Source organism: Platichthys flesus, chromosome 14 (assembly GCF_949316205.1).
Source record: "Platichthys flesus chromosome 14, fPlaFle2.1, whole genome shotgun sequence".
NCBI lineage: Eukaryota > Metazoa > Chordata > Actinopteri > Pleuronectiformes > Pleuronectidae > Platichthys > Platichthys flesus.
In genome coordinates, this window is record NC_084958.1 from 21,288,654 (window position 1) to 21,312,895 (window position 24,242).

Sequence of the window (24,242 nt, forward strand, 5' to 3'; positions counted from 1 at the left end):
CACTGAGTGTGTAGATATTTTGTGTAATTTCTTTAAACATTCAACCCTCCACAGTCTAAAGTGCAGTAGCTTTATTGCGCATCAGACCCGGAAGTGGCAGGTTGTGACGCAGGACCGCAGCAGACACGTGGTGTTGATCAGCACATAAATTGCGGCTCCGCTTCATTAACAGTCTCTCTTCCTCGTTGCGGTGATGGAGGAGGCACATGTTCCTGTGGAAGACTCACAACTAAACACATGTTCTGCTTCATCCTCGATACACAACCCTCAGGTCTGTACTCACATGTGATTAGTGTGTGTGTCTGTCTGTGTTTGCTTGTTGTGGTTATTTCCTTATTTCCCTCCATTGTTCGCTTCAGACCTCGTGGTTGTTTGACTCGTGAGCCAAAAAGTAGAACTGCGTCAGAGTGGAGGGAACTTTTTATTCTCTAATAATCAGATTTATTTTTATTACAACCAATCCTCACGTGGGTTTGGTTATTTCACCTGTTATGTTATGTTCAAAATGAAGGAGTTGAACTCTGACCTGAATTCAGGCGTTGATCATTTCTTTCAACCACGAGGTCTCAAAGCAATACAATAAATGCTGCTGTAGTCCTATAGCAGCTAATTTGATTACTCGTCAAATGCTGTATAGTTTACCTTCCCCACTTATGGAATAATCTTATTTGAATCTATGATGCAAAAATAAATGGGTAAAAACTACAATACTTTCCTCTGAATTGTACTTTACTGAAATTTAGTACATTAAAATTCTGAGTACAGTGCCTGAGTAAATGTGATTTTGCAGCTCTGCAGGAATTAATGATTATAATTCAATATTGAATAAACAGGCCCCGGTTCTGATGAGTTTCAAGATGATTGATTCAGTTTATCAGAACATCTCTCACTTTGCATTAGTTTCAGGAAGGTTTAACTTGTCTGTCTCAACCTTTTGTACGATGCCACTTTTCTCCAGTCAACCCTTAATGATGATTCTTGCAGTCCGTGTTTCACCTGAACCTCGTGATTATAATCTTTACTGCTCTGATGGGGTTTGACAGAACAGACTCTGCACCTGTTTAATTTTTTTGCACGTTGAGACTAACAAACCGTTTTTTATTTTATGATTTCAGAGCCCGACCTGGATGGATCTGATGAGATAAGGTCAGTAACAGTCCTCGTCTTATTCAGTTCACTGTGGCATGAAGTGGCACATTATTGTAAGAGTGTTGATGTTGTACATGGATTAATATCTTAAGACCCTTTGCCATCAAGTATTTAAAGATCATTATTTTAAATCCTGCCTGCTGTATTTTGTTCAGCCACACTGATGTACATAGAATTTGACACTCCTTTTTAACTGTTTTTATTTCTTCTACAGGTAATGGGAGCAATGCTGAAACGGATCAATGCTGGATCGCCTCAGTTTTAGGGATTTTTTAATTTATTGGTGGAACTAGGCTAAATATTATTTCTACTCTTATCACTTAAGTCCCAGTTGTAGGTCAACAGATACTTGTATAACCTGTGGATCGCTGTCAAATAAAGAGAAGTGTGTTAAACTACAGTGTTGCTTTAATTTGCAGATCAGACAGTTTATCAGTAGTTGGACGTGTTTTGAAGTTACTGACTCTATTATTTTAGCAGAAAACAAAGATGGATATTTGGGGGGGGGGGGGGTGGAACACAATCACATGCTATATCCTAAGAATGGAGGCTTAAAAAACAGGGATATGAAAATGCCACAATTTAGTGCTTTTAAAAAAATACATTAACAATACATGTGCATTACTCAAAACTGAGATTTTCAACTGCAGACAAACAGAAACTTAATTACAGTTGTCATGATGTAGAAAGTAACATGAAACCTAAATGCTGCGTTATAAACTGTAAAGAGAAATTGGATTAAATGTTTGCCTGTAGGGAACTTATCAAAATCCAGCTCCATACATTTCCAAACTGAATGGTGATCGACCCTATAAAATGTTTCATTCTTATGAAACTTGTTATTTACCAGATTTCTCAAACAGATTTATTCAGTGAGCTGTTGATAAAGGTTCATGAGTTAACACAGGAACGTGCAAGACTGAGCTACATTAAGCTGAATGAAATAATGATCTAGAAGCAACACTACTCATTCCTGTGATTAAAAACTATTTGAGCAGAACTACAAGTTATAACAATGTGGCTGTAAAAAGTTCACATTTACGTTCAACCCTGTCCATCAGTGGAGGCTGCTGTGATGTGCAGGGTGGTGCAGAACGCAGTAACAAATTTAATAGTACAATTTTGGTAAAATCTAGTTTCTGATAAACCTTTGTGAAATATATAAATGTATAAACTGCAAATGGTAAATAGAGTGAGTCAAAGAAAGGTTCTCAAATAATTTCAGTTAGTGTTTTTCTCACATTGCATTTTCTCATGTTCTAGCTATAATATAAAAAATTATATTCTCTAACTGCCACAAAATGTAAAACTACACGATACAAATGTAAAAAAATAAACTATTTACAGGTCAGTTAAACAGGATTGTTTCAGTCAAACTTAAAGTGTCAACACATTCTATCTACAAATCCATAACACTGGTTCACTTGGAAGCTGGTTGATAACCAGCGTCTTTGTCCCCGACCGCAGTGGACTTGGTTCCCGACTGGTCCGATGTCGCTTTCTCGAAGAGCTTCGCCATGAAGGTGAAGCCGTTCTTCTTGATGTAGGACTTCCCAGCGAAGGTGTAGAGGATGGGGTTGGCACAGCTGCTGATGAAGGCCAGCGCTGAGGTGATGGCCCGACTCGCCTTGGTGATGTGCTCCAGTCTGCACAGATACAAAGGCACTATTAGCCTTTTTTAGGATTAGATTTTATTTCTGTCACGAGGAGCGGTTGAACAAATACTCACAATTCTCTCGTGTGTGAATTGTCTGGGTACCACATAGATGCAACCTGGAACCAAACCAAACCCTCAGTTCATTCATTACATTACATTTAACTGACGCTTTTATCCAAAGCGACTTTCATTAAGTGCTTTAATTTCTTCAAAATAAAGCAAAACTACAAAGTGCTATAAGTAAGTGTCATTTAAGTGCTACTAAAGTGTTAGTTTCAACAGCTCGTAAACCGGCTTGAGAAGCAGATGTCCATGTGGAGTCACTCACCTGCATCATGTTGATGACGTGGTACGGCAGCCAGAAGGCGCCGAACATCACCACGATGGCCAGGATGAGCTTCTCGCTGCGGATCTTCCTCCGGAACGTGGTCTGCCTCAGGCGCCGCAGGATGAGCACATAGCAGGTTATGATGATTGCGTAAGGAAGAATGAATCCCGACACGGTCTCGAAGGCGTACTGGAAACGCACCTACACACAGGAAGGGGGAATTAGAGGGAAACGTGATGGTTATCTGGGCTTCAGCCGACATGAAGGGATCTGTCAGTACAAGGCGGAACAGGACGAGCGGAACAGGACGAGCGGAGCTAAGTTGTACATCGTTTAAAAGTTTAAAAGTTTCCAGCTCCTCAGGTCAGAGGTTTTTTCTGCTTCTGAGAAAACTCTTTTTCTCCTAGTACATGTTCTGATCGGCCCAAGTCAGGTGAGGAGACTATTTGTTCTCAGGTTGGAAATACACACATATCGTGTATTTCCTGTTTGTAATTAACGACAACCAGTCACCACATGTGTTACCTCCAAGTTGTCTGCACGTCCCATTCTTTTTAACACAATATCCTAAAAACGCCTCGAGGGAATTTTTCTCTTAATTTAGCACAAATGATCATTCTGCTTCATGAACATTTTATCTTCAGAACGCAACAAGAGAATCCTTTCACATTCTGCGCAAACTTTCCCTCAGACTCACAGATAAGCTGATTAGATTTAGGTGGTCAAGGGTCAAAGGTGAAAGGTCACAGTGGCTTCACAGAGTCTGCCTTGAGGGATTTTCTTTAAGTTTTGACCAGGTGTCACTCAGATCACTGAACAGGCTGCTCCCTCTGAAACCACATTTGAATCCACTCGATGATTTAGAACAATTCCTGGATTTTCCCCTTTGACCAGACTCTGGCCTAAATTCATAGGCTTCTTTCTTTGCTGATCCTTCCACCATGTTTTTGGGAAATTTATTCAGTTATTTAATTGTTACCTGCAGCTCTTTCTTTACTTACATGTTGAGGGAGGGTGTGATTGGGCGCACACACAATTCTGGCTTTATTCCATTCGTCATAGTCTGTTCTCACGTCCCGAAACACCAGTGAGGGAATCGCGATGAGCAGCACCAGCGCCCACATGACCATGATCACCCTCCTCACAATCTTCCTGCTGGCTACGATGGGCAGTTTCATGGGAAACACCACGGCCACCATCCTGTGCACGCTCATCAGTGTGATCAGGAAGATGGACGCGTACATGTTGGAGTTGCACAGGTAGAACAGGGCCTTGCACAGGCCGTTGCCAAAGACCCAGGTCTGCTTGGCCAGGTAGGCGATGAAGAAGATGGTGAGGATCATGAGGAAGCCGTCGGCACACGCCAGGTTGAGGATGAGGATGGTGGTGACTGAGCGTCGACGGACGCGTGCCAGGATGCTCCAGACGATGAAGAAGTTCCCTGGGACGCCCACGAGGCAGACCAGGCCGAGGATGACGGCGCCGAAGGACGTGGAGAAGTCGTTGCTCACGACGCTGTCGCTCTCTGGGTTTGAATCTCCCTGAGTGGAAACTGAGAGAAGCTGAGTGAGGTTCGTCATGATGGAGGGAGGTCGGATCCTGAGGACGAGAGACAACGTTAGAGCCTGAATCAACATGTTCTCCTGTAGTTGCCAGTTTTACAGCAGTACTGTTGTATCAGATTACTTTAGTTTAGTACCAATCTCATAAGGAAGCATTTATAAAAGACGGCTTTGTCCTGGGCAACATTCTGCACCAGTAACTGTAGATGAAGAAAACATGTGTTTGCTAATTGAACACGTGTGATTTACAGAAGTAGAGGGTGTCAGTTCTGACTTGGCCTCTGAACTATTCAGAGCCTGTAGCAGCTCGGTGCACGAGGCGGCGTGCAGAAACATGCCGAGCGTCTGCAGCACCGCGTCAAACGAGAGCCGGGTTTCAACACAGCCTTTCTTTTCTCTACAGGTTTCTGAGAAAGAAAAAATGAAAAGTACACAGAGACAAACTGAACAAGGAGATGTCACAGATCTTTTCAAAAGGTGTACATCTTTATGTTTGGACAAAGTCTGGGTTCAACCAGCCTGCATGGGTTTATGAACTATTAGTTAAAAGTGTCCACTCTCTAGAATGACACTCAGTAGAGTTCAAACCTTCAACAAGGCCCAACAGACCCTTTAAATTCAATCAAGCTGCACCACCCTGCACATCCTAATGGATATCAGTCCTGAAAATGGGCCTCATCCACATATTAAACCCACAGCAAATTGTGTAAATGTTAAAAAACACAGTCAAGGCAACCAAACCTAGAAATCATTCACCCACTCCCTGATGCGGAACGGGGCCAAAATTGAAATGCTTTTTCCTGGACACGTGCCACATCCCGCCACTAGGTTTCGTGGTAAACTTTTCAGTTTGTTCTTGCTCAATCTTCCTTGAATAGCAAATAAATAACAAAACAAACAAATTAAACATAAAGAAAACTCTTTTTTGTGGGGGGGGGGGGTGATAAGAGTAAGTATGTATTTATCTTATATGTTTTTTTACTGTCAGTGCTTCATCACATCTTACAGTGAGGTTATGCAGCTGTGTAAGAGAAGGTCGTTAACAACCCAGAAGGTCGGTGGTTCGTAAAAACGAAGCCGATCATATTATATTGATGGTTTGACTGGCCCATCGTGAGAGGATCTGTTCTGAGTGTCTCTTGTTGTCTTTCCACTTGAAAACCAGCTCCACAGAACACAGAAGTCAGGTTGCTGCGTGTGTCCCTGACTCGAGTGTGACGATGCTATCAAAGATGAACGATGCAGAGAGGAGGGCACTGGTTCTAAAAATGGTTTGCATCACAACATGATCAGCACAAAACAACATCAAGTCCTTGTTTCCTGATTAAGTCATAATGTCCCCGCTCTGGTCCAGCTGAAGCCGGCTGTTTGTTTTCCCCTGACGGCTTCGTACGAGAGTGGACGAGTAAACAAAGTCAGCCAGAGACAGATTTATATCACAAGTAAGAAATGCAACTGAGAGCTCGGTGCAGGCAGCACGCTGAGGCTGTCAGGAGAAAACACTGTGTGTCAGAAAATATTTAAAGATTTGAATAAACCTGGTGTCTCAGCCGTTTCCAATCAAGCCACATCTACGCCATTTGTCAGGAGATAACAAACACCCAGTTTGTGACAGAATATCGCAAACCACATTTGAATGAAAAACACTGTAATCTGCTGCAGAGTTGTTTTGGACGATTTTGAGGTAATTAGTCAGCAGCAAAACAAAACTGGACACTCGCTCCTGCCAGAAGAGTAATGGCTGTGGATTAGCTCACAGTCCACAGGTATTTAAATAATGAGTCATGGGTTTGTAATAAATCTGCCATGTGTAAATAATCACGTCAAGAAAAAAGTAAATGATCGTTCTGAGATGGAAAAAGAGAGAAGGGGAGAAGAGGAGAGAGGAAAGGATGTGAGTGAAAGTCCTGCAGAGAAACTAAAGAGACAAATTAAGCTTTTTTAAAGAGTTTTTAAAAGTTGAAGAATAACCGACCTGTCCAGAGCGTGATGTGTCTCTTTGTGGTGCGAGTGAGATTTAAATATCCAGATGTTGCTCTGTCCGTCTCCCAGAGCGTCTGTTATCTCAGTTCATAATAAACCGAATCCTGTCCAGCATGTTGCAGCCTGTGAGTGAGGGAGGGGCAGAGGTGTGTCCTCTCACTCATGTTCATTGTTCTCCATATATGAGCTTCCTGCAGAATATGTATCTGTGCTAAAACATATAAATATAATCCATATATGTTTTAAATATATATGAAATGGTCTTTCGTGGATAAACAAATGCGTCCTTTTTTGTAAACATGTCTCACAATGTCACATAAAGATGCACATTTCTGTGTCCAGAGGCACTTTTCACTGTGCGGGTCGATCATTGTTGCGTAACGTGAAGGAAAGAGAGTGATTCAGTTGTTTGCACGAGTTTAATTCATAAGTGTGTCATAGATTCAAGAAGCACGAGAGCAAACACATCAAAACTCCCATTTACTCGTTCGCACAAGCCTCTGACTCCGATAGGAATGAGGAAAAACCCCCGAGAGCTCATCTTCATCTGTGAGTTCACTATAAGAATAGAGTGTTAAAACTTCTCTGATCCTCAAACTTTCATCTTACATCATTGAATTGTCCAACGCTTTATTTTGTGACCTTTAGTCCATTTAACCATATTATTCTCTATTAGTTACAACACACGTAGAGAAATTGGCTCATATTTTATATTTGCTTTGCCAAATAAGCTTCAGGGGAAATTTGACATATACGAAAAAGCTAAATACTTTTTATTGTTGAAATACTTTGTTGTATCGATGTATCAAATATTATTCCATTCATGTGTGTACCCTTTGTGTATCAAAACAACTTATACTATATACTTATACCAGTGCATCCGGAAAAGTATTCACAGCTCGTTACAGCCTTCTCCAAAATGGATTAAATTCATTTTATCCCTTAAATGTCTACACACGATACCCCATAATGATAAAGTGAAAAAAGTTTTAGAAATGTCAGCAGATTTATTAAAAATAAAAAACCACATGACTGTTCACAGTCTTTGTTCAGTACTTTGTTGAAGCACCTTTGGCAGCAACTACAGCCTCAAGTATTTTTGGTTATGATGTTCTGAGCTTGGCACACCTATTTTTGGGCAGTTTTGCCCATCCTTCTTTGCATCAGGTTGGATGGGGCGTGTTGGTGCACAGCCATTTTCAGATCTCTCCAGAGATGATCAGTCGGGTTCACGTCTGGGCTCTGGCTGGGCCACTCGAGGACATTCACAGAGTTGTCCCGAAGCCACTTAGGGTCATTGTCCTGTTTGAAGATGAACCTTTGCCCCAGTCTGAGGTCCAGAGCGTGCTCTGGAGCAGGTTTCCATCGAGGATGTCTCTGTTTATTGCTGCATTCATCTGCCCCTCGATCCTGAGTGGTCTCCCAGTTGCTGCCGCTGAAAAACACCCACACAGCATGATGCTGCCACCCCCATGCTTCACTGTAGGGATGGTATTGACCAGGTGATGAGCGGTGCCTGGTTTCCTCCTGACATGACGCTTGGCAATCAGGCAGAAGAGTTCAATCTTTGTTTCATCAGACCAGAGAATTTAGTTTCTCCTGTTCTGAGAGGCCTTCAGGTGCCTTTTGGTAATCTCCAGGTGGGCTGTCAGGTGCCTTTCACTGAGGAGCAGCTTCAGTCTGGCCACTCTACCATACAGGCCTGATTGGTGGAGTGCTGCAGAGAGGGTTGTCCTTCTGAAAGTTTCCCCTCTCTTCACAGTGCAACACTGGAGCTCTGTCAGAGTCACCATTGGGTTCTTGGTCACCTCCCTGACTAAGGCTCTTCTCACCCTTTCAATCAGTTTGGGCGGGTGGCCAGCTCCAGGAAGAGTCCTGGTGGCTCCAAACTTCTTCAATTTAAGGGGGATGGAGGCCACTGTGCTCAGTGGGACCTTCAATGCTGTTGAAATTTCAACTGTGGGACCTTATATAGACCGGTGTGTGCCTTTTCAGATCATGTCCAATCAACTGAATCTACCAGAGGTGGACTCCAATCAAGTTGTACAAACATCTCAAGGAGGATCAGTGGCTACAGGAGGTACCTGAGCTCAAATTTGAGTGTCATGGCAAAGACTGTGAATACTTATTTACAAGGAATTTTAATTTTTTTATTTTTACTAAAGTTGCAAAACTTGCTAAAAAGCTTTTTTCAATTTGTCATTATGCAGCGTTTGTGTAGAAAATGGACTAAAATGAATTTAGTCCATTTTGGAAAAAGGCTGTAACATAACAAAATGTGGAAAAAGTGAAGCGCTGTGAATACCCTCCGGATGCACTCTATACATTCATTAGCTAATATGTAACACAGTAATAATATTACACATCCAACACAAATGGTAAAACTATTCAATCAGTCAATAAAAAGGTTTCGATGATCTCTGATTCAGATCATCGTCAGAGATCAAGTTATGAAACACTTCCTCCTCATGTCCTCAGGCCAAGGAAAAACAGTCCCAGTGTTTTATTCTCACCACATGAGGGCAACGCCTCCTCGAGGATCCACATCCTCCTCCTTCTCTCCTCCTTCTCTCCTCCTTCTCTCCTCCTCTCATCAACCTGAACCTCAGCAGCTCTTCCTGTGTTGCACTCATCCATCACATCGCAGCAGATCCTTTAAACAGTTCACTGGACGTTCACACCGCTGCAGCTTCACCGCCTCCACGGGAACCTTCTATTTCTAGAGCGGCTCTGTACCTGAACCACTGAGAAACGGCCTTGAAGAACCAGCATGCACTTTGTTTTCTCAGGTTCAACGTCTGGATCGTCAAGTTGCAGGGGGATTCACTGGAGCTGTCGCTGCTCAAATGCAATTCAAAACTTCAAAAGAGTAAAAGAAAATACTGTTGGCAAACCAAGTTAGTGAGATTTATTACTACAGTGAACTCAGCATAGAGTTCATTGGGAGTTCCCTGCCCCCCCCCCACCCCCCTCCCACCCTCCCTCAGGACTTGTTCTCCACAAGAGCCAGGAAAGCACACAACTGTCCCCCCACTCCTCTCCTCTAGTAGGCGCTACAGGGCCTCGTCACCACAGTCCCCGGACACAGGAACAGCTTCTATCTGCTCGTTATCAGCCTTATGATCAGCTGACATGAGCTGCTCAAGAGTCTCCAGGGGCCCCGGGGCATAAGAGACCTGAGGGGCCCAAAGTGGAAATACACATAATGCCAAAACAAACATAATCAACAAGACAGCACCCGAGGCATCTCGTTTGACACCTGCTGGCTACAGCTGCAGCACAAAAACCCTGCCTCCTCCATGTTAATGTGTGGGACATGGACCAACCTAAAAAGCCAAAGTACAGGTTGAATAACTTTTTTCTCAAAGATGATTTATGTCCTGTTAGTTCTTATTACACTGACGTTTGCAAAAGTCTTCGTTTTCCCTGGAAATTTGATTTTAATTCTTTAAATCATGACAGCTGAGACTGCCTTGTGATTGGCCGAGTGCGTGTATTGACAGGACCTCTGCTCCGCCTCCTAATCGCCACTGTGCTGCGTTTGTACGTGTCGTCCATCTTTTTCTGTGGCACCTAAACATGAATAGAAGTAAAGTTTAAGTAAGTATCTATCTATCTGTGTGTATTGGATGGATTTTGTATGTTTATCTGTAAATTGTGTGTTCTAGAGCGTGACCATCATTCAGAACCAGATTTCTCACTTTGTCAAATAAACCTGATTCTGATATCGGTTGGAAACGAAAGCAGCACCGTCTGAAAGTGAATCCTGTTCCCCTCGTTCCCTCCGTTCTGCCAAAGCCAACACCGTTCACACCCAAAGATGTTTTGAAAACAGAGCGTATGGATTCGACCCCACGTTCAAGTGTGGAAGAGGAAACTCGACTTTTCCAAAACAACCTCGTATATATGTCGGCACATACACAACTGCAGCGCCGCGAACGCCAACTTTCTGTCACCTCCAACTTTCCTTGTTATGGTTCGTTCTGACCTATCACATAATAGGCTGCAGATGTTGCGACCGACATGTGCTATTGGTCAGATGACCGTGATTTGAAATATGAAATATCAAAGCAGGGCTTTAATCAAAGTCTCACAGCGGCAGCACAGGAATCGCTGTTCACCTGGAGAACGAAGAGTTTAAGAGACGCAGTCGAGTCACGTTTTGATTTACTTATCTCACAGAAATACACCAGTATGAAGGTAAAATATGAGGTTAGCTGGAGAGGATGTCAAAGATTTAGAAACCAAGCTTTTATGTACTTTTTAGATGCTATTTTCCAATTGTGTGATTAGACTCACACTCACATTCACGATAATCTGCACACACACACACACACACACACACACACACAGACAAAATGTAGAGACGTTCAGATCCACAGTAAATTCAGAGTCTCCGATCAAGCGAACCTCAATCTGCGTGACTGTGGAGGAACCCGGAGAATCTGCAGGAAACCAACGCAAACACAGAGAGAACACGCAAACTGAAAGACCCCAGGCAGGATTTGAGCCACAAATGTTCCTGTTGTTCAGTGACAGTGGTTAACCACCTCTCCACCGTGCCGCCCTCCTTTATATCTGATTTACTGAATTCATATAGGACTGCTTGCTTGTGTTCTACATCCTGCTGAAATCTGAGTCTCTTTCCTCACAATACATTTCATTTTATTCTGTACTGATTGAAATATTTGGGTCCGCACCACAACACTGCAGCGCCTCCTGTTAAAGCCAAGATATACTGGGAACTGAACAAGGGGTAATCTCCTCAGTGGTTTTCTTATTGTGTTCAAACACAAGAGGTGAGAGAAGGAGTTGTGTGAAGTTCTATCCCGTCACACTCTCTCACTCTCTCACCCTCTCACTCTCTCACTCTCTCACTCTCTCACTCTCTCACCTGATGTCAAATATCAGTTTCAGAAAATCCCCTAAAGCTGCTGGATCCACCATCAGGGAAGTTCAATGATCCGACACTTTGTTGGAAGCAAACTGAAACCTTCATGGTCCTGGACATAATTTGCAGGATAATAATCATAAGCAACAGCAAACTAAATGGCTGAGGGGGCGACCCTCCCCCCCCCCCCCCCCCCCCCCCCTACACACAAACACACTACGTTGACTTCCTGAACAGGTTCTAATCTAATCATGTCATGTTAGGATTCAGTGACAGTGGTGGTGACAGGTTCGTCAAGTCTTGCTTTGAACTCTTGCGTCATCCCGGCTGGTTGCACTTTTTCCTCTCCCCAACCCGACTGTAACATCTTGAGATCAGACCAGGACCCAGGGCCTGCCCACTCAACCCCAGGAGGACGACAGGGAGAGTGAAACAGGCCCCCAGTCACTCTCCAGTACGACGATTGTGAGAACCAGTGGAGGAAAGGGAAGATAGGGGGGGGGGGGAGAGACGTGAGAAGAGGAGGGTGTATAGGAGGAGGAATAAGGAGCTGGACTGAGGCCGGAGAGAGAGAGAGAGAGAGAGAGAGAGAGTGTTTATTTAAGTTTTTCGTCTCCTGACTCAGACAGAGAGCAGACTGCAGAGGATAATGAGAAACAGATCTGCGGTGAGGGGAGGAGGAGGGAGGGGAGAGTGTAGAAGAAGGAGGGACGAGGAGGAGACGAGAGGAAGGAGGAGTGGGGTAAAGGGAGAAGAAAAAAAAGGGAAAGAGAAGAAGAAGAGGGGGGGGGGGGCGAGGAAACATTGACAGCCCCAAAAAAAGGAGGAGGGGGGGGGGGGTGGGGGAGTAATGTGTTCAACGCCACAGGAAATAGACCCTCTTATGTGGAGTAACTGACAGTTAACATCACAGGCCCGGCGGCGGCCATGCAGCCGGCCCACAATGGAAGGCTTTAGGGGACAGGGAGCCGCCTGCCATGAGTCCTGCTCATGATTGGAATAATAATCACAATGTTTTTCAGGGTTTGGAAAATGTCTGATAGTGAGAATGAAGCGAGAACAAATGAGATTCAGGACAGGAGACAACAGGACATGATGGAGGATGAGGTGAAATGTGTAATTAAAGAAAATCCAGTTAGCAGGAGTTCTGGAGCTTTAAGCAAATGTTAAGTTGCTCGAAGTGAAACCTCCAGAGTGAGTGAGTGAGGAGGGGGCAGAGGAGCGAGAGAGGGAGAGGAGGGGATGGGGGGGCTTCCTGACTGACAGGCGTAAGATCCTATGGGAGATGAGTAACGGACCAACTGGAGCTGGGAAACCCACCCAAAGGCAATTAAGGGTAAAGGACGAGAAAAATATTTGATAAACTTTTTTTGTCCCTGCCTTGGAAGAGGAGGGAGAAGTTGTATGGGATGACGATGGAGGCAGAAGCGAAGGAAGGGAACAGACTGCGTGTGGGAAATCTGCTGAGAGATGTGACCCTGTGAGCGAAGATCTGGGCTTTTTGGGAACTGCAAGGCATCAAGTCCGAGGAGAGGAAAAAGTTTCAAAGAGTGAAGGACAAGTTCTCATCGTGTGGAAGCAGCGTGGATAAGTTTCTTCCAAGAGGAGGGATCTCTGCGCAATGACGCGCGCATAGGACGAAGTCTTGGATAGCTCGCTCTTTTACGCGCAGACGTTTAAAGCCGCGGTTTGATAGAAGCAGATAAGATCGTGTCACTGTCCCCGGGTCCTGGTCCTTCTGCTGCCGGAAGGCGATGGGGGCCGCGCCGGGCTCCGGCTGGGAGGAGGGCGAGTTCGAGTTCAAATTGGTGTTCGAGGAGGATCCGCCGCCGCGGCAGAGCCAGGGGCCGGCGCCGGTGCGCGCAGCCGAGCCGGAGAGCTCCGGTCCCGGGGAGGAGGGCGAGAGCTCCCTGCTGCGCCTGGAGCCCGGTAACAGCAGCAGCAGCCTGGGTTAGACTCAACTCAACCAGAGATGGACGTGTGTGTGTGTGTGTGTGTGTGTGTGTGTGTGTGTGTGAATGGGTCCAAGAGAGAGGAGGTGTGAGAGGAAAGGAAACTTCTGTATTAGTGTGTTGTATTTGTTGTAATGAGGGCCCTTATCTGTGTGTATGCGTGTGTGTGTGTGTGTGTGTGTGTATATGTGTGTGTGTGTGTTTGTCTGTGTGTTTGTCTGTGTGGTCCAGATATTAATCATGTTGTGAGGACCTCAATCTGTCACATTATGGGGACCTGTCTTTCTTATGGAGACAAAACCACTTCCTCATAACGTAAATCAATGTCCATATCAATAATAAGGTGAAGACATGCTAAGGTTAGTTTATGGATAGGTTTAGGTTTAAGTTAAGGTTAAGGTTAAGGTTAAGGTTAACGTTAGGGTTAGGTTTAAGTAAAGTTTAGGTTTACTTTAGGTTTTAGTGTTGGTTAATGTGAGGCTGAGGTTAAGGTTAAGATTTAGTGCAAGGTTAGGTTTATCTTAAGGGTAAGTTTAAGATTTGGTTTAGGTTTATTTCCAGGTTGAGGCAGAGGTTAATGTGAGAGGAAGTCTCTAGAAAATCAATGAAGTGTGTTTGTGTGCGTGTGTGTCTGTGTGTGTTTTTGTGTGTGTGTCTTTGAACTTGCATGCAATGTGTCTGTGCCTCTTGATTCTGTAGGAATGTGAGGACAAGTATATTTTTATTGTGTGTTTGTTTTGTGTGTGGTATGCATCTTACCGTGTGCATATTCTCTATTGCCTATTAGTGCGTGTGTGTGTGTGTGAATGTGTGTGTGTGTATGTGTGTGTATACGGCCCCAGACTCAATGTGTTTTCAATCAGCTGTGCGTGTGAGTAGAGTTAACAGCTGCCATCTGGGTAGGAACCTCAACCTCTGTGTACTGTGTGTACTGAACGTGCACCGCATACTCTCAACCTCCATCTCCCAATATGTTTCACTACACGCACACACACACATACACACACACACACACGCACACACACGCACACACAGACACACACCTCCTGTCCTCACATCCTCTCTCTCGTGTGTTTCCCACCCACACTGGCACAAAGTTATATCACCACACCCAAGGCATGCAAAAGAACTGCAGGAGACACAAGATCATTTCTTCACTCCAAGTGATTCAGTGATTAATTTGTACTTGTTCAGATTATAAACCTTCTCAGAAGTGAGTTTCAGTCTGGTGGCATCTCACTCGACACCTTCACACCTGACCTCTAGATTCACGTCCCCCGGCCTCTATTCTTCATTTCTATTCGTATAACATGCAAACAACAAATTCTAAAGTATTGATTTGACAACTTTAATAATTGCTGCAATCAAAACTGTAACTTTGAGATGCATGAAAGGATCCAAATTTAGGATTTTGCCATAGTTCCACTTTTTAATCCTGATGCTGAAATCCCAAACCAGTGAATCTACTAATACAGATCACTGATCCATTACAGCTGTTCTATTTTTAATTTAAAGTCTGTAAATCTTCCTGAATGGAAATAATTGAAAGTTTATCCGGGCAACATGAGGTCAGAGGCAAAAACAAATTGGTAACATAACGAATGTAATTTATAGCAGAAACACTGACTTTTAAAACAACCACGACAAAAACAAAATGTGTTTCATGTCGCGGTTCATACGACAGTCGGCTTCATAAGGTCAGAACTGGCCCAAGAAAAATTTAACCGCTAATGACAGAGAAATGAAAACGCGGCAAAGATTAAAGGAAGATCTGAGAGATCAGCAGAAATTGTTTTTTTAAATCACAATAATTTAATTAGCTCTCAAGATTTCTTGCATCTATTTTTGTGACGGACTCAACTCCGGACATTGAAAAATAATAACAGTCTGTTAGTCGCTCGACAAGGTAGAAACAAAAGGTCAAAGATTAATTTATTCGCAAAATAAGATTTTGTCTTTCATCCATTTGTGACTGAAGCACTTCTCTGAATTATATAAACAGTATAAACATACGTCTTAAACACAAGTCTCCTCTCTGGAGGGGACGAGGCTGCTTTCAGGAAAGTGCCACGATGATGTGTTTGTATCTGTCAATCCTGTGCTGCTCTGTACTGTTAAATAATATTGAAATGATCATTTCAGAAACAGTTAGAAGAGGAGACAAGGAGGTAAAATAAGCAAATGATTCATAAGAACAAAGATGAAAGATGGAGCAATTGTGTTTTGCAGAAATATGTATTTTCTTGATTTTCTATATTTTAATATAACAAACTTCATCACTTGATCCATTGGGAGTTGTTCTAATGTCCAAATTAATTTTATTCCATCACAGCAATCGCCATCTACATTTTGAAAACTTTGAGGCCCAACAGTCACCTGATGAATCCACATTTAAATTCACCAGAACCAGAATTTTATTTGGATCTGCACCAAACTACACTCATTAATATCAGTCCCATAAACATGCCTGATTATTATTTATTTTATTAAGCAGGATCCCTAAATGATTCTCTAAAAAATCAAGGGAAATGTTGAGAGATGCATCAAATTTTGTGGACATCCATTTAGTTGTTTTTGTGTAATCTTGGTCACAAACAAACAAACAAACAACAAACAAATGGACGGGGTGAAAACATAACCTCCTTGGCGCAGGCATTTTGACCAGTCTTTATATTTATGTAGAATATATTTGTGAAAATCAAACAACAACAAAACATTCAAAACAACTCATTAAGAATTATATTTAACGTGGTAATCGAGGCTTCCCACTCAAATATAACGTTGATTGTGTTGAATCCTCTTCAGGTGAACTGTGCTGCTCTGTCTACAAACATATAGATGTTTGTGTTTACTGTTTTGTGCAGTGCACAGCTTTTTGGTTTTAGACTGTCACATGCTGTTTAATTGAGTTAATCATAGCCAGCAGCAGAGTTATTAGTTATTTATAGGATCCGACAGCCACCAAGCAAACTGGAGATCTGGGATCATATTTTACCACGTGTACGCAGGAGGCACTCCTCGGTTTCATTACAGTATCCATGTGTCATGTGGTGTATAGATCATCAGATCATCTCATAATGCCTCAGATTCATTTGACCTCCCTCTGTGGGGGGGTTGGCATCACTCATCTGTTTTTTGTGAGGTTCAGCTCAGGACACGTAATAAAATATTAACGCAAACTCGATTTGTCAGACTTGAGATCAGCTTTTATTGGGTTCACTTAGTGTTTAGGTAACTTTTCTCTTGACTCGTAAACTTCTCCGCTGGTCAGTACAAAATCATGTAAACCTCTGTTTTTAAGTGAGAAGTCGTCCACCAGCGGAGGAGTTGCCTCAGCGCTGCAGCTTTAATCACTTGGAAATATTTTGTTTTGCCAGGAAACATTTGAAGAGAGTTTTCACCCTGAGTCTTAGTTTGTTGGCTTTTTGCTGTTGTGTGTCCGTGTTGCCCAAAAAGTTGCCTGTGTGGCCGGCTGCCATCGCAACAATGGCCGATTGGAGCCTCGCTCACTGGGAGAGTAACTACCGTTTGGATGCGTGCGGAGGGCGACCGCTCCACGCTGGGGAAACGTGGTGGTGAGGCCTGTGGTCGTGTTCCCGGTGGTTGTTTGTTTAGTTTGGTTTGATTTCTTCATCACTGTCAGGACCAGTGGCCCAGTTTGGTTTTGTGACTCTTAGCGACATAAGATTTGAATCAGTGAGGCAAATGTTAACTTCATGAATTAGATTTAGAACTCAGAATTAAGTTTAAACTCTTTGAGGTGCATTCAGGGAATTGTTGGAAGTCTATGGAATATAAGAGTTTAGTTGGTTTTATACCTAAATGATAAAGTTAAGTTGCTCCTTCATCTAATCATCACTTTTATTATTTCTGAGGAGATTTTAGGAAGTATCTTGTTTTATCATATATTTATTGGGTGAGTGAGGATCTAACAACAGTACATTCAATATTTTAACCTCTGAACATATACTAACTTTTATTAGGAAATAAAATTTGATGTTTAGATGCTGTAGGTGTTGCTCATCCACAGGTTGGGTTGCTTTCATATGGACACACACTTTATTTGTATACATTTAAATTATCGTATTATTTACTATCGTAAAATAATTCATAATTGTGTCAATTTAGAGATAAAAACAAAGCGAATAAACCGAAATATATTAACATTAAGCTTATACTAAACTGTGGGAGAATCATATGCTGTGAAAATGTGAAAGCTCCTCTCTGGATCCTCAGGTGTAGTTTGTCCCCTCTGGGCTACTGTAGAAACATGGTGGTGCAGCATGGAGGACTCTGTTAAGGAGGATGTGCTCCACATGTAGATATAAAGGGACAATGCATGTCGGTTTCTGTGATTATAGATGAATGAAAACATTTTATCTTTCACTTCAGACGATAGATCCCAGTAAATTCTTTACACTGGTCCTTCATCATTCAAAATATGACATTTGTTTTAGGCGATTATAGATAAATGTAATGAGAAGGGGTTGTAATAGGCCGACTCCCCTCTGGAGAGAACCAGGCTCAGGGTTTCCCCCCCATTCCAGGATCCGGCTTCATATTTACAGCATGTGAGTGAAAATCTGACGTCTAACAGGAAAGCAAATACGCAGATTTACCCCAAGAAGTCAAAACTATTCAAATACTTTTATATTAACAGATCATTGCTTGACTGAAAGACGCAAGCCGTTCACTTCCTGTGTAAAAAAGCTCCGGTTGCATGTCTCCTCCACCTGGAAACAATTACACTGCAGTGAATCAAGGAAAATGAAAACGTTGATGATCGAAAAATGAGTCTTTACTTACCGCAAATTGTGTTTACAGTATTTTTGATGGACATCTAATGAGCCTGTGTCAGTGCCAGATATAAAAGAGCAGTAGAGCTAAAAACCGTCATCCTGCGGTTCTGGAAAAAGATCAGTGTGAGGTCACATGACCCCTGAATCCCTCGTGATATAAAACAAAAGTGTGTTTGAACAATGAGAAAAAAGATTTGTGGGTGGGGGGGGGGGGGGGGGGGGGTTGTTCAGTTATGTAGCCAGAAAATAAATCGTTCCCACGTGGAAGTAAAGGTGAATATTAGGGAAATGAACATAAGCAGCAATTGATTACAAGAATTCTTTCGGCTGGTTTTCGTCCAAGTTGCGTAAATCGTATTTTCATGTCTGCGTCACGTTTCCTTTAATTCAATCTGCGTATTGTTTATTCCTTCAGTTACAGACAACCACTTGGCTGCCACTCACAGCGCGCACTCCATCAGCATCCCCAGCTCGCCGCCCTCGGCCAGTCAGCGGGCCGGGATGCACTCGCCGCCTCCACGCCGGGCCGCGGTCCGAGACTTCAGCGGGACCTACGAGAGCCTGCCAGCTCGCTCAGTGCAGGTGAGACCACCTGGGCACGGAAGCCCTGCTGGTTTATTACACTCAGACGGTTTGGGCGGGAGTTTATGGACCATTCTGCATATTTTGCACATTTTGCATCATTAACTGCAAACAATGAGCTGTGCTGAACTTCCTGCTGCACTTTCTCCATCCTGTTTAAACTTTATCTCTAACCTCACTCATAACTGATCATAGCTGCTCGGCACCGATGCACAACTCGAGATTTCTTGATTTAGAACGAAGTTAAATCTACTTTTTTGAGGATAAACTGAGTTTCAGAGACGTGACTCGTACAAACCAACAAAACCTCCTTTTGGAAGTGATTAATTGATTTTGAAATATGTGAGAGAAGCAGCTAAGAGAGTAAAGCATCCCTCTCGTCCTCGGTTCAGGTGTCAGAGTCTCGTGTGGTCGAGTGTCCGAGCATCCAGATAACCACCATCTCCCCAGAAGACGACCCAGCACCGACCATTTCCAGCTACTGGGACATGGGCGGCGGAGGAGGTGGGTGGGACCGAGAGCGCCTCTACCTCCCCCTGCTGGACCCCTTTAGCTACCGTGACAGATGCCCCGGCTCCCTCAGCCCCAGTCCTGCCTCCAGCCCCTCCTCCCGCGGCTGGCTCAGCCCCGCCTCCAGCTGCGACTCCCTGCTGGTGGAGGAGGAGGAGCTCAACGAGGCCGCCGTCAATTTTGGGCTCTCGCCGTCATCGAGGCCGACGTCCCCCGGGGGTAAGAAGCGCCGGAACTCCCCGCTGGCCTCCCCCTGCACCTCGAGGAGGGGCAGTTACTCAGAGGAGCTGCAGGGGTTCAACCTGGAGGGCGGAGACTCCCATCTCAATTCACAAGCTCCGCCCAGCAGCTGTGAGCTCAGCATCCCACAGAAAACCAGGAAGACGTCGCTGGAACAGGTGAACATGCTGGTTTGGTTCTGTGATCAAATATGAAACTTGTTATGAACTTCTGATTTCGATGCAGTGGTGACCGTGGCCTCTTGTCCTCCAGTTGTCTCCCAGGGAGGCGGATCAGGAGCAGGCTCCAGGCCACGGCTCGCACTGCCCACTGCCCGAGAGCCAGCAGCCCAGGAGAGAGCCCCCTCCTCTGGGCATGGACTACCTCTCTGTGCCCCCTGCTCTGGCCTGGGGCAGGACCCGAGCCAGCACCCACAGCCCCCTGTTCAGGTCAGGACACACACACACACACTCACACTCTCTCTCACACAATATTAAAGTACAAATTTAACAGTATAAATAAACTCTAAGATCACAGTCGCTGGATTTTTCAGGTCTAACGCGCTGCCGCCGCTCGACTGGCCGCTGCCGTCCCAGTTTGACCAGTACGAGCTGCGTATCGAGGTGCAGCCGCGTCCTCACCACAGAGCCCACTATGAGACGGAGGGCAGCCGAGGAGCCGTCAAGGCCACGCCCACAGGACATCCTGTCGTCAAGGTGAGCACAAATCAAACAAGCCATAGAATATAAATAAAGATGGACGAGGCCTCTCATGAATTCAATCGTGACCTTTGACCCTGTTTTTAAAGCATCAAATAAATCAAAACAAACCAAACATCTTGAATAATTGAACACTTTTAGTACATCAGTGATAAGAAATACCTAAAATGACAGAAACTATAATCGTTGAATTTGCTAAACGTGTTCTTTGACCTTTTGGTCCAAATGCTCTGGCTTCACTTTTGGGAGCTGTCATGTCCGCCATCTTTATTTCTCATCATAATGGAGGAAAGTCACAGGTTGTGTTTCGTTGCTGCTGTTGTCGTCTCAGCTCGATGTCACCTCTCGCTCTGCGTCTCTCTCCTCAGCTGTGTGGATACACTGAGAGGAAACCACTCTCTCTTCAGGTCTTCGTCGGAACAGCGGACGACAGATCCATCAGGCCACATCCTTTCTATCAGATCCACAGGTACTGAGTCTATCACCAGCAGATCACCGGCCTGCGGCGGCTGGGACTCGTGCATTTAAAAACAAACTGCCGCTGGAGGCCTGTTGAGTCTGAGCTGTGTCTCTGTGCAGGGTCACGGGGAAGATGGTGGGCACTGCCAGCCATGAGAGCGTCCAGGCCGGGACCAAACTGCTGGACATCCCCCTGAACCCCGAGAACAACATGACCGCTCTGTGAGTAGAGAGACACACGGAGGTTACTGCGTTATTCTGAAATGTACAGGTTACTCAGCTTTAGTCTCTGATTTCAAAGCTCTTTTGACGTCTGCTTGATATATTTGAGGAGTGGCTCCTTAAATAATGACACTAGACAACAAATTCTAAGCCAAATCCAATCATGAGGTACAGGTTCTGTTTGTGTGGTTTGATTTGAAGAATCGTTTGTGTTGTAGCATCGACTGTGCAGGGATCCTGAAGCTGAGGAACTCGGACATCGAGCTGAGGAAAGGGGAAACGGACGTCGGCAGGAAGAACACGCGTGTGCGTTTGGTGTTTCGCACCCACCTCCATCTAGCGCCCCCTGCAGCCCAGCCTGGACGGGTCCTGGCTCTGCAGGCGGCCTCGCTGCCCATCGAATGCTGTGAGTTGCTGGTCACATGTCGTTTATTGGATCAAAGCTTCTAAGGCTCCTGATTGCATCTGTAGAAGCCTCTTAGGTTCCTCATGTCACTGCATGTCATTGTAATAACTTTCAAAGGACACCAGGGATCTCAAATACCTTTTTCTTTTGGGTGCTTTCCTTTTATGCACAGAAATGGGTGTTTTCTGTTGATCAACTAATCATTTTGTTGATTATTTGACTCTCCACACTTTGGCTTTAGATTATGAGTATTTCTACTGGTTCTGATTTGCTGGTTTTCCCTCCCTCAGCCCAGCGCTCGGCCCAGGAGCTGCCGGTCATCGAGTCCGTCAGTATCACTTCCTGCTCCGTGGAGGGCGGAGAGGAACTTCTGCTGAGTGGCACCAACTTCCTGCCGATCTCCAGGGTCCTTTTCATGGAGAGAGGGACAGGTAAACGTCCACAGGGGGGACTGGGAAATGTTTGTTGTCTAGTTGGAGAAAAAACTCTTACATGATAACATTTGCAGGTAAAATCAGAGGCCTCTTTTAAAAACCAGCCTCAAGTTTATTTCCCTCCACACACAATTCAGCCTGTTACACCCTTGAGATTTCAATTGTGTGTGTGTGTTTGTGTGTGTGTGTGTGTGTGTGTGTGTGAGTGTGTGTGTGTGTGTGTGCATCTACCTTCCACTTGACCTTCTTCTTCCTTCTCATCTACTAGATGGTAAGTTGCAGTGGGAGGAGGAGGCTCATGTCGACCGAGACAACAGCAACGAGGTAATTTTCTACGTCACAACTTTTCCTCGCCGATCGAGCTGCAGTTCAACTCAGTAGCGTCTGATGAACGTAAATAATCAGTCACATGTCCGCGGTTCCTTTTTACCTCATAGGGTTTGCTGTGCGTGAGAGTTCCCGCCTACAGCGACCTGTCCGTCAGCCGGCCTGTGTCCCTCAGTCTGTACGTGTCCAACGGGAAGAGGAAAAGAAGCAGCACTCACTGCTTCAAGTATCTCCCCAGTGAGTGTCCATCGTTTCCAGTAGAAACATTGTCCATACGATACGACAGATACAAACAATATTAACTACTTGAGTTCTTCATTAGCAGGAAGGTGTATTAATATTCATCAGTATTATTGTGACTTTGCAGTGATGGGTTTTTCTTGTCTTTCCCTGAAGTCATGTTTAAAGAGGAGGACCCTCTGCTGTCCCGGCCGTCTGCGCTGCCTCTGGACAGGGGGACGGTGTGTCCCGAGGGTCAGCTCCGGATGGACAGGGGCTTCCACGTGAGGGGCGACCCCGGGGCTGAGGATCGAGGCCTGGGCTTCAACCTGCCCCCCTACCCCTCCACCTACTCTCCTCCCTGCCCCACCATGAGCTACCACGAGGAGTACTGCTCCACGCCCGACGCTGGGGGGGAGGAGCCCGCCGGGTCCAGAGCCGCCCTCTCCGAGCGCCACCCCAGCTTCGAGAACCTGGAGCTGGGCTTCACCGAGCTCCTTCCTCCTCTGTACCCCCGCGGGCCGCAGCCTCCCTCCCCTTCTCCCTCCCCGTGGCTGGACTCACCCTACCTGTCCTCCTCACCCTCTCCCTCCCACTCCTCCTCTCTCAGCCCGTTCCCAGCCAGCAGTCCTATCTCTACCTCCCCTCTGCCTCCCATGTCCACCTCCCCTTACCCTCAGTACTCTGCTTATTCTCAGGAGGTGTGTCCCTCCCCTCCCTCCAACCCCAGTCCCTATCAGGACATGTTCCCAGCGCCCTACTCCCATTATGACGGCTGGGACCCCCAGGGAAGGGTGATGGGGATGGGACATGGGGGAGAGAGGGACGCCAAGATGCAAGACTGCCCCCTGGAGTTTAGCAGCTCGGTGTCGATGCAACACATTACCTTTGAGGAGGGTGAGTTACATTCCTGGTTCTTTATGTTGAAGAGTATGAATAGGTTCAATTAGAAGAAGAAAATGCTAAATGTTTAGTTTAATTTCTAAGCCACCAGTATATCAGCTGATATCTTCTTAGGGTTTTGAGGCAAGTTCTAAAAGCTTCATCCCTGCTTCCTCTTTCAAATGATCCCGAGCATTTTGTCCTTCTAAGTGATGAAGAATTTTAGCCAACAATGCAAAACATCTCATCTGTAAAGTAACCTATAAGAAAAGTCTGTTTTCAGGCCAATATAGCATCATTGAACTTTTCCCTTGCCATATTTAACTGTATCTTTGACTTTTTCCTTGATACAATAATTATTGTATTAGAGCCTAACTGTTTAAAATCTCTCACTGACATTTAAGTATATTTTTTACCGATTTGAAAACTTTATTTTAAAGAATGCAGAACCAAAGTGATCAATAGAGGAGGGGGGGGACAATATATTGAGATGCTGCTGCTGAGAAATGAAAGTACAGGATTATAATATGAGATGGCTGGTTGGATGGATGGATGGATGGATGGATGGATGGATGGATGGATGGATGGATGGATGGATGGATGGATGGATGACTGACTGACTGTTTTCCTCTCGTCTCCCTCCACAGTTTCAGAGTTCATCGGAGAGGACATCCAGTCGTACCAGTCGACCTCACACATGGACAACCAGCCGAACTGATCCCAGAGCAGCTGATCACCCTCACTTTGATATTCAGCCTCGATTTGAATCCCCATGCACCTGATATGAAGCTGCGTCGCTCCAGGAACACGGGATACTGAGGACGAGGGGACTTAACCAGGACACTGTTGTAATTATGACCACATGTGCAGCAACTGTTACGGTTTTATAAAGGGAAACTAATGTTTTTAACATGTTTTCAATATAAATTATACAAGAAACTT

At 44.8% G+C, this 24,242-nt stretch overlaps 2 protein-coding genes and 1 long non-coding RNA gene across 4 annotated transcripts; 2 read left to right on the top strand and 1 right to left on the bottom strand.

Annotated features, from left to right (window-relative positions):
* Positions 1-123: 123 nt before the first annotated feature.
* LOC133968069 (uncharacterized) lies at positions 124-1,547 on the top strand. The gene is made up of 3 exons (XR_009924088.1): positions 124-271; positions 1,116-1,146; positions 1,364-1,547. It is a non-coding gene; the product is annotated as an uncharacterized LOC133968069 (long non-coding RNA).
* Positions 1,548-2,217: 670 nt separating this feature from the next.
* Positions 2,218-6,749, bottom strand: ltb4r2b (leukotriene B4 receptor 2b). The gene is made up of 5 exons (XM_062403843.1): positions 6,672-6,749; positions 4,136-4,733; positions 3,135-3,335; positions 2,879-2,922; positions 2,218-2,795 (listed from the first exon to the last, which is right to left on the bottom strand). Exons 2-5 carry the CDS (start codon positions 4,712-4,714, stop codon positions 2,570-2,572), a joined length of 1,050 nt encoding a protein of 349 aa, XP_062259827.1. The 5' UTR covers positions 4,715-4,733; positions 6,672-6,749; the 3' UTR covers positions 2,218-2,569.
* A 6,141-nt stretch (positions 6,750-12,890) lies between these two features.
* Positions 12,891-24,242, top strand: nfatc4 (nuclear factor of activated T cells 4). 2 transcript variants are annotated; one of them, XM_062403789.1, is made up of 13 exons: positions 12,891-13,499; positions 18,737-18,903; positions 19,296-19,811; positions 19,906-20,081; positions 20,186-20,348; positions 20,720-20,820; positions 20,931-21,032; positions 21,251-21,438; positions 21,729-21,869; positions 22,141-22,196; positions 22,310-22,436; positions 22,596-23,315; positions 23,948-24,242. In XM_062403789.1, the coding sequence occupies exons 1-13, from the start codon at positions 13,325-13,327 to the stop codon at positions 24,016-24,018; spliced, it is 2,703 nt and encodes a 900-aa protein (XP_062259773.1). In that variant the 5' UTR covers positions 12,891-13,324; the 3' UTR covers positions 24,019-24,242. The 2 variants fall into 2 exon arrangements, with proteins under 2 accessions (XP_062259773.1, XP_062259772.1); XM_062403788.1 differs by having other exon boundaries at positions 12,892-13,520.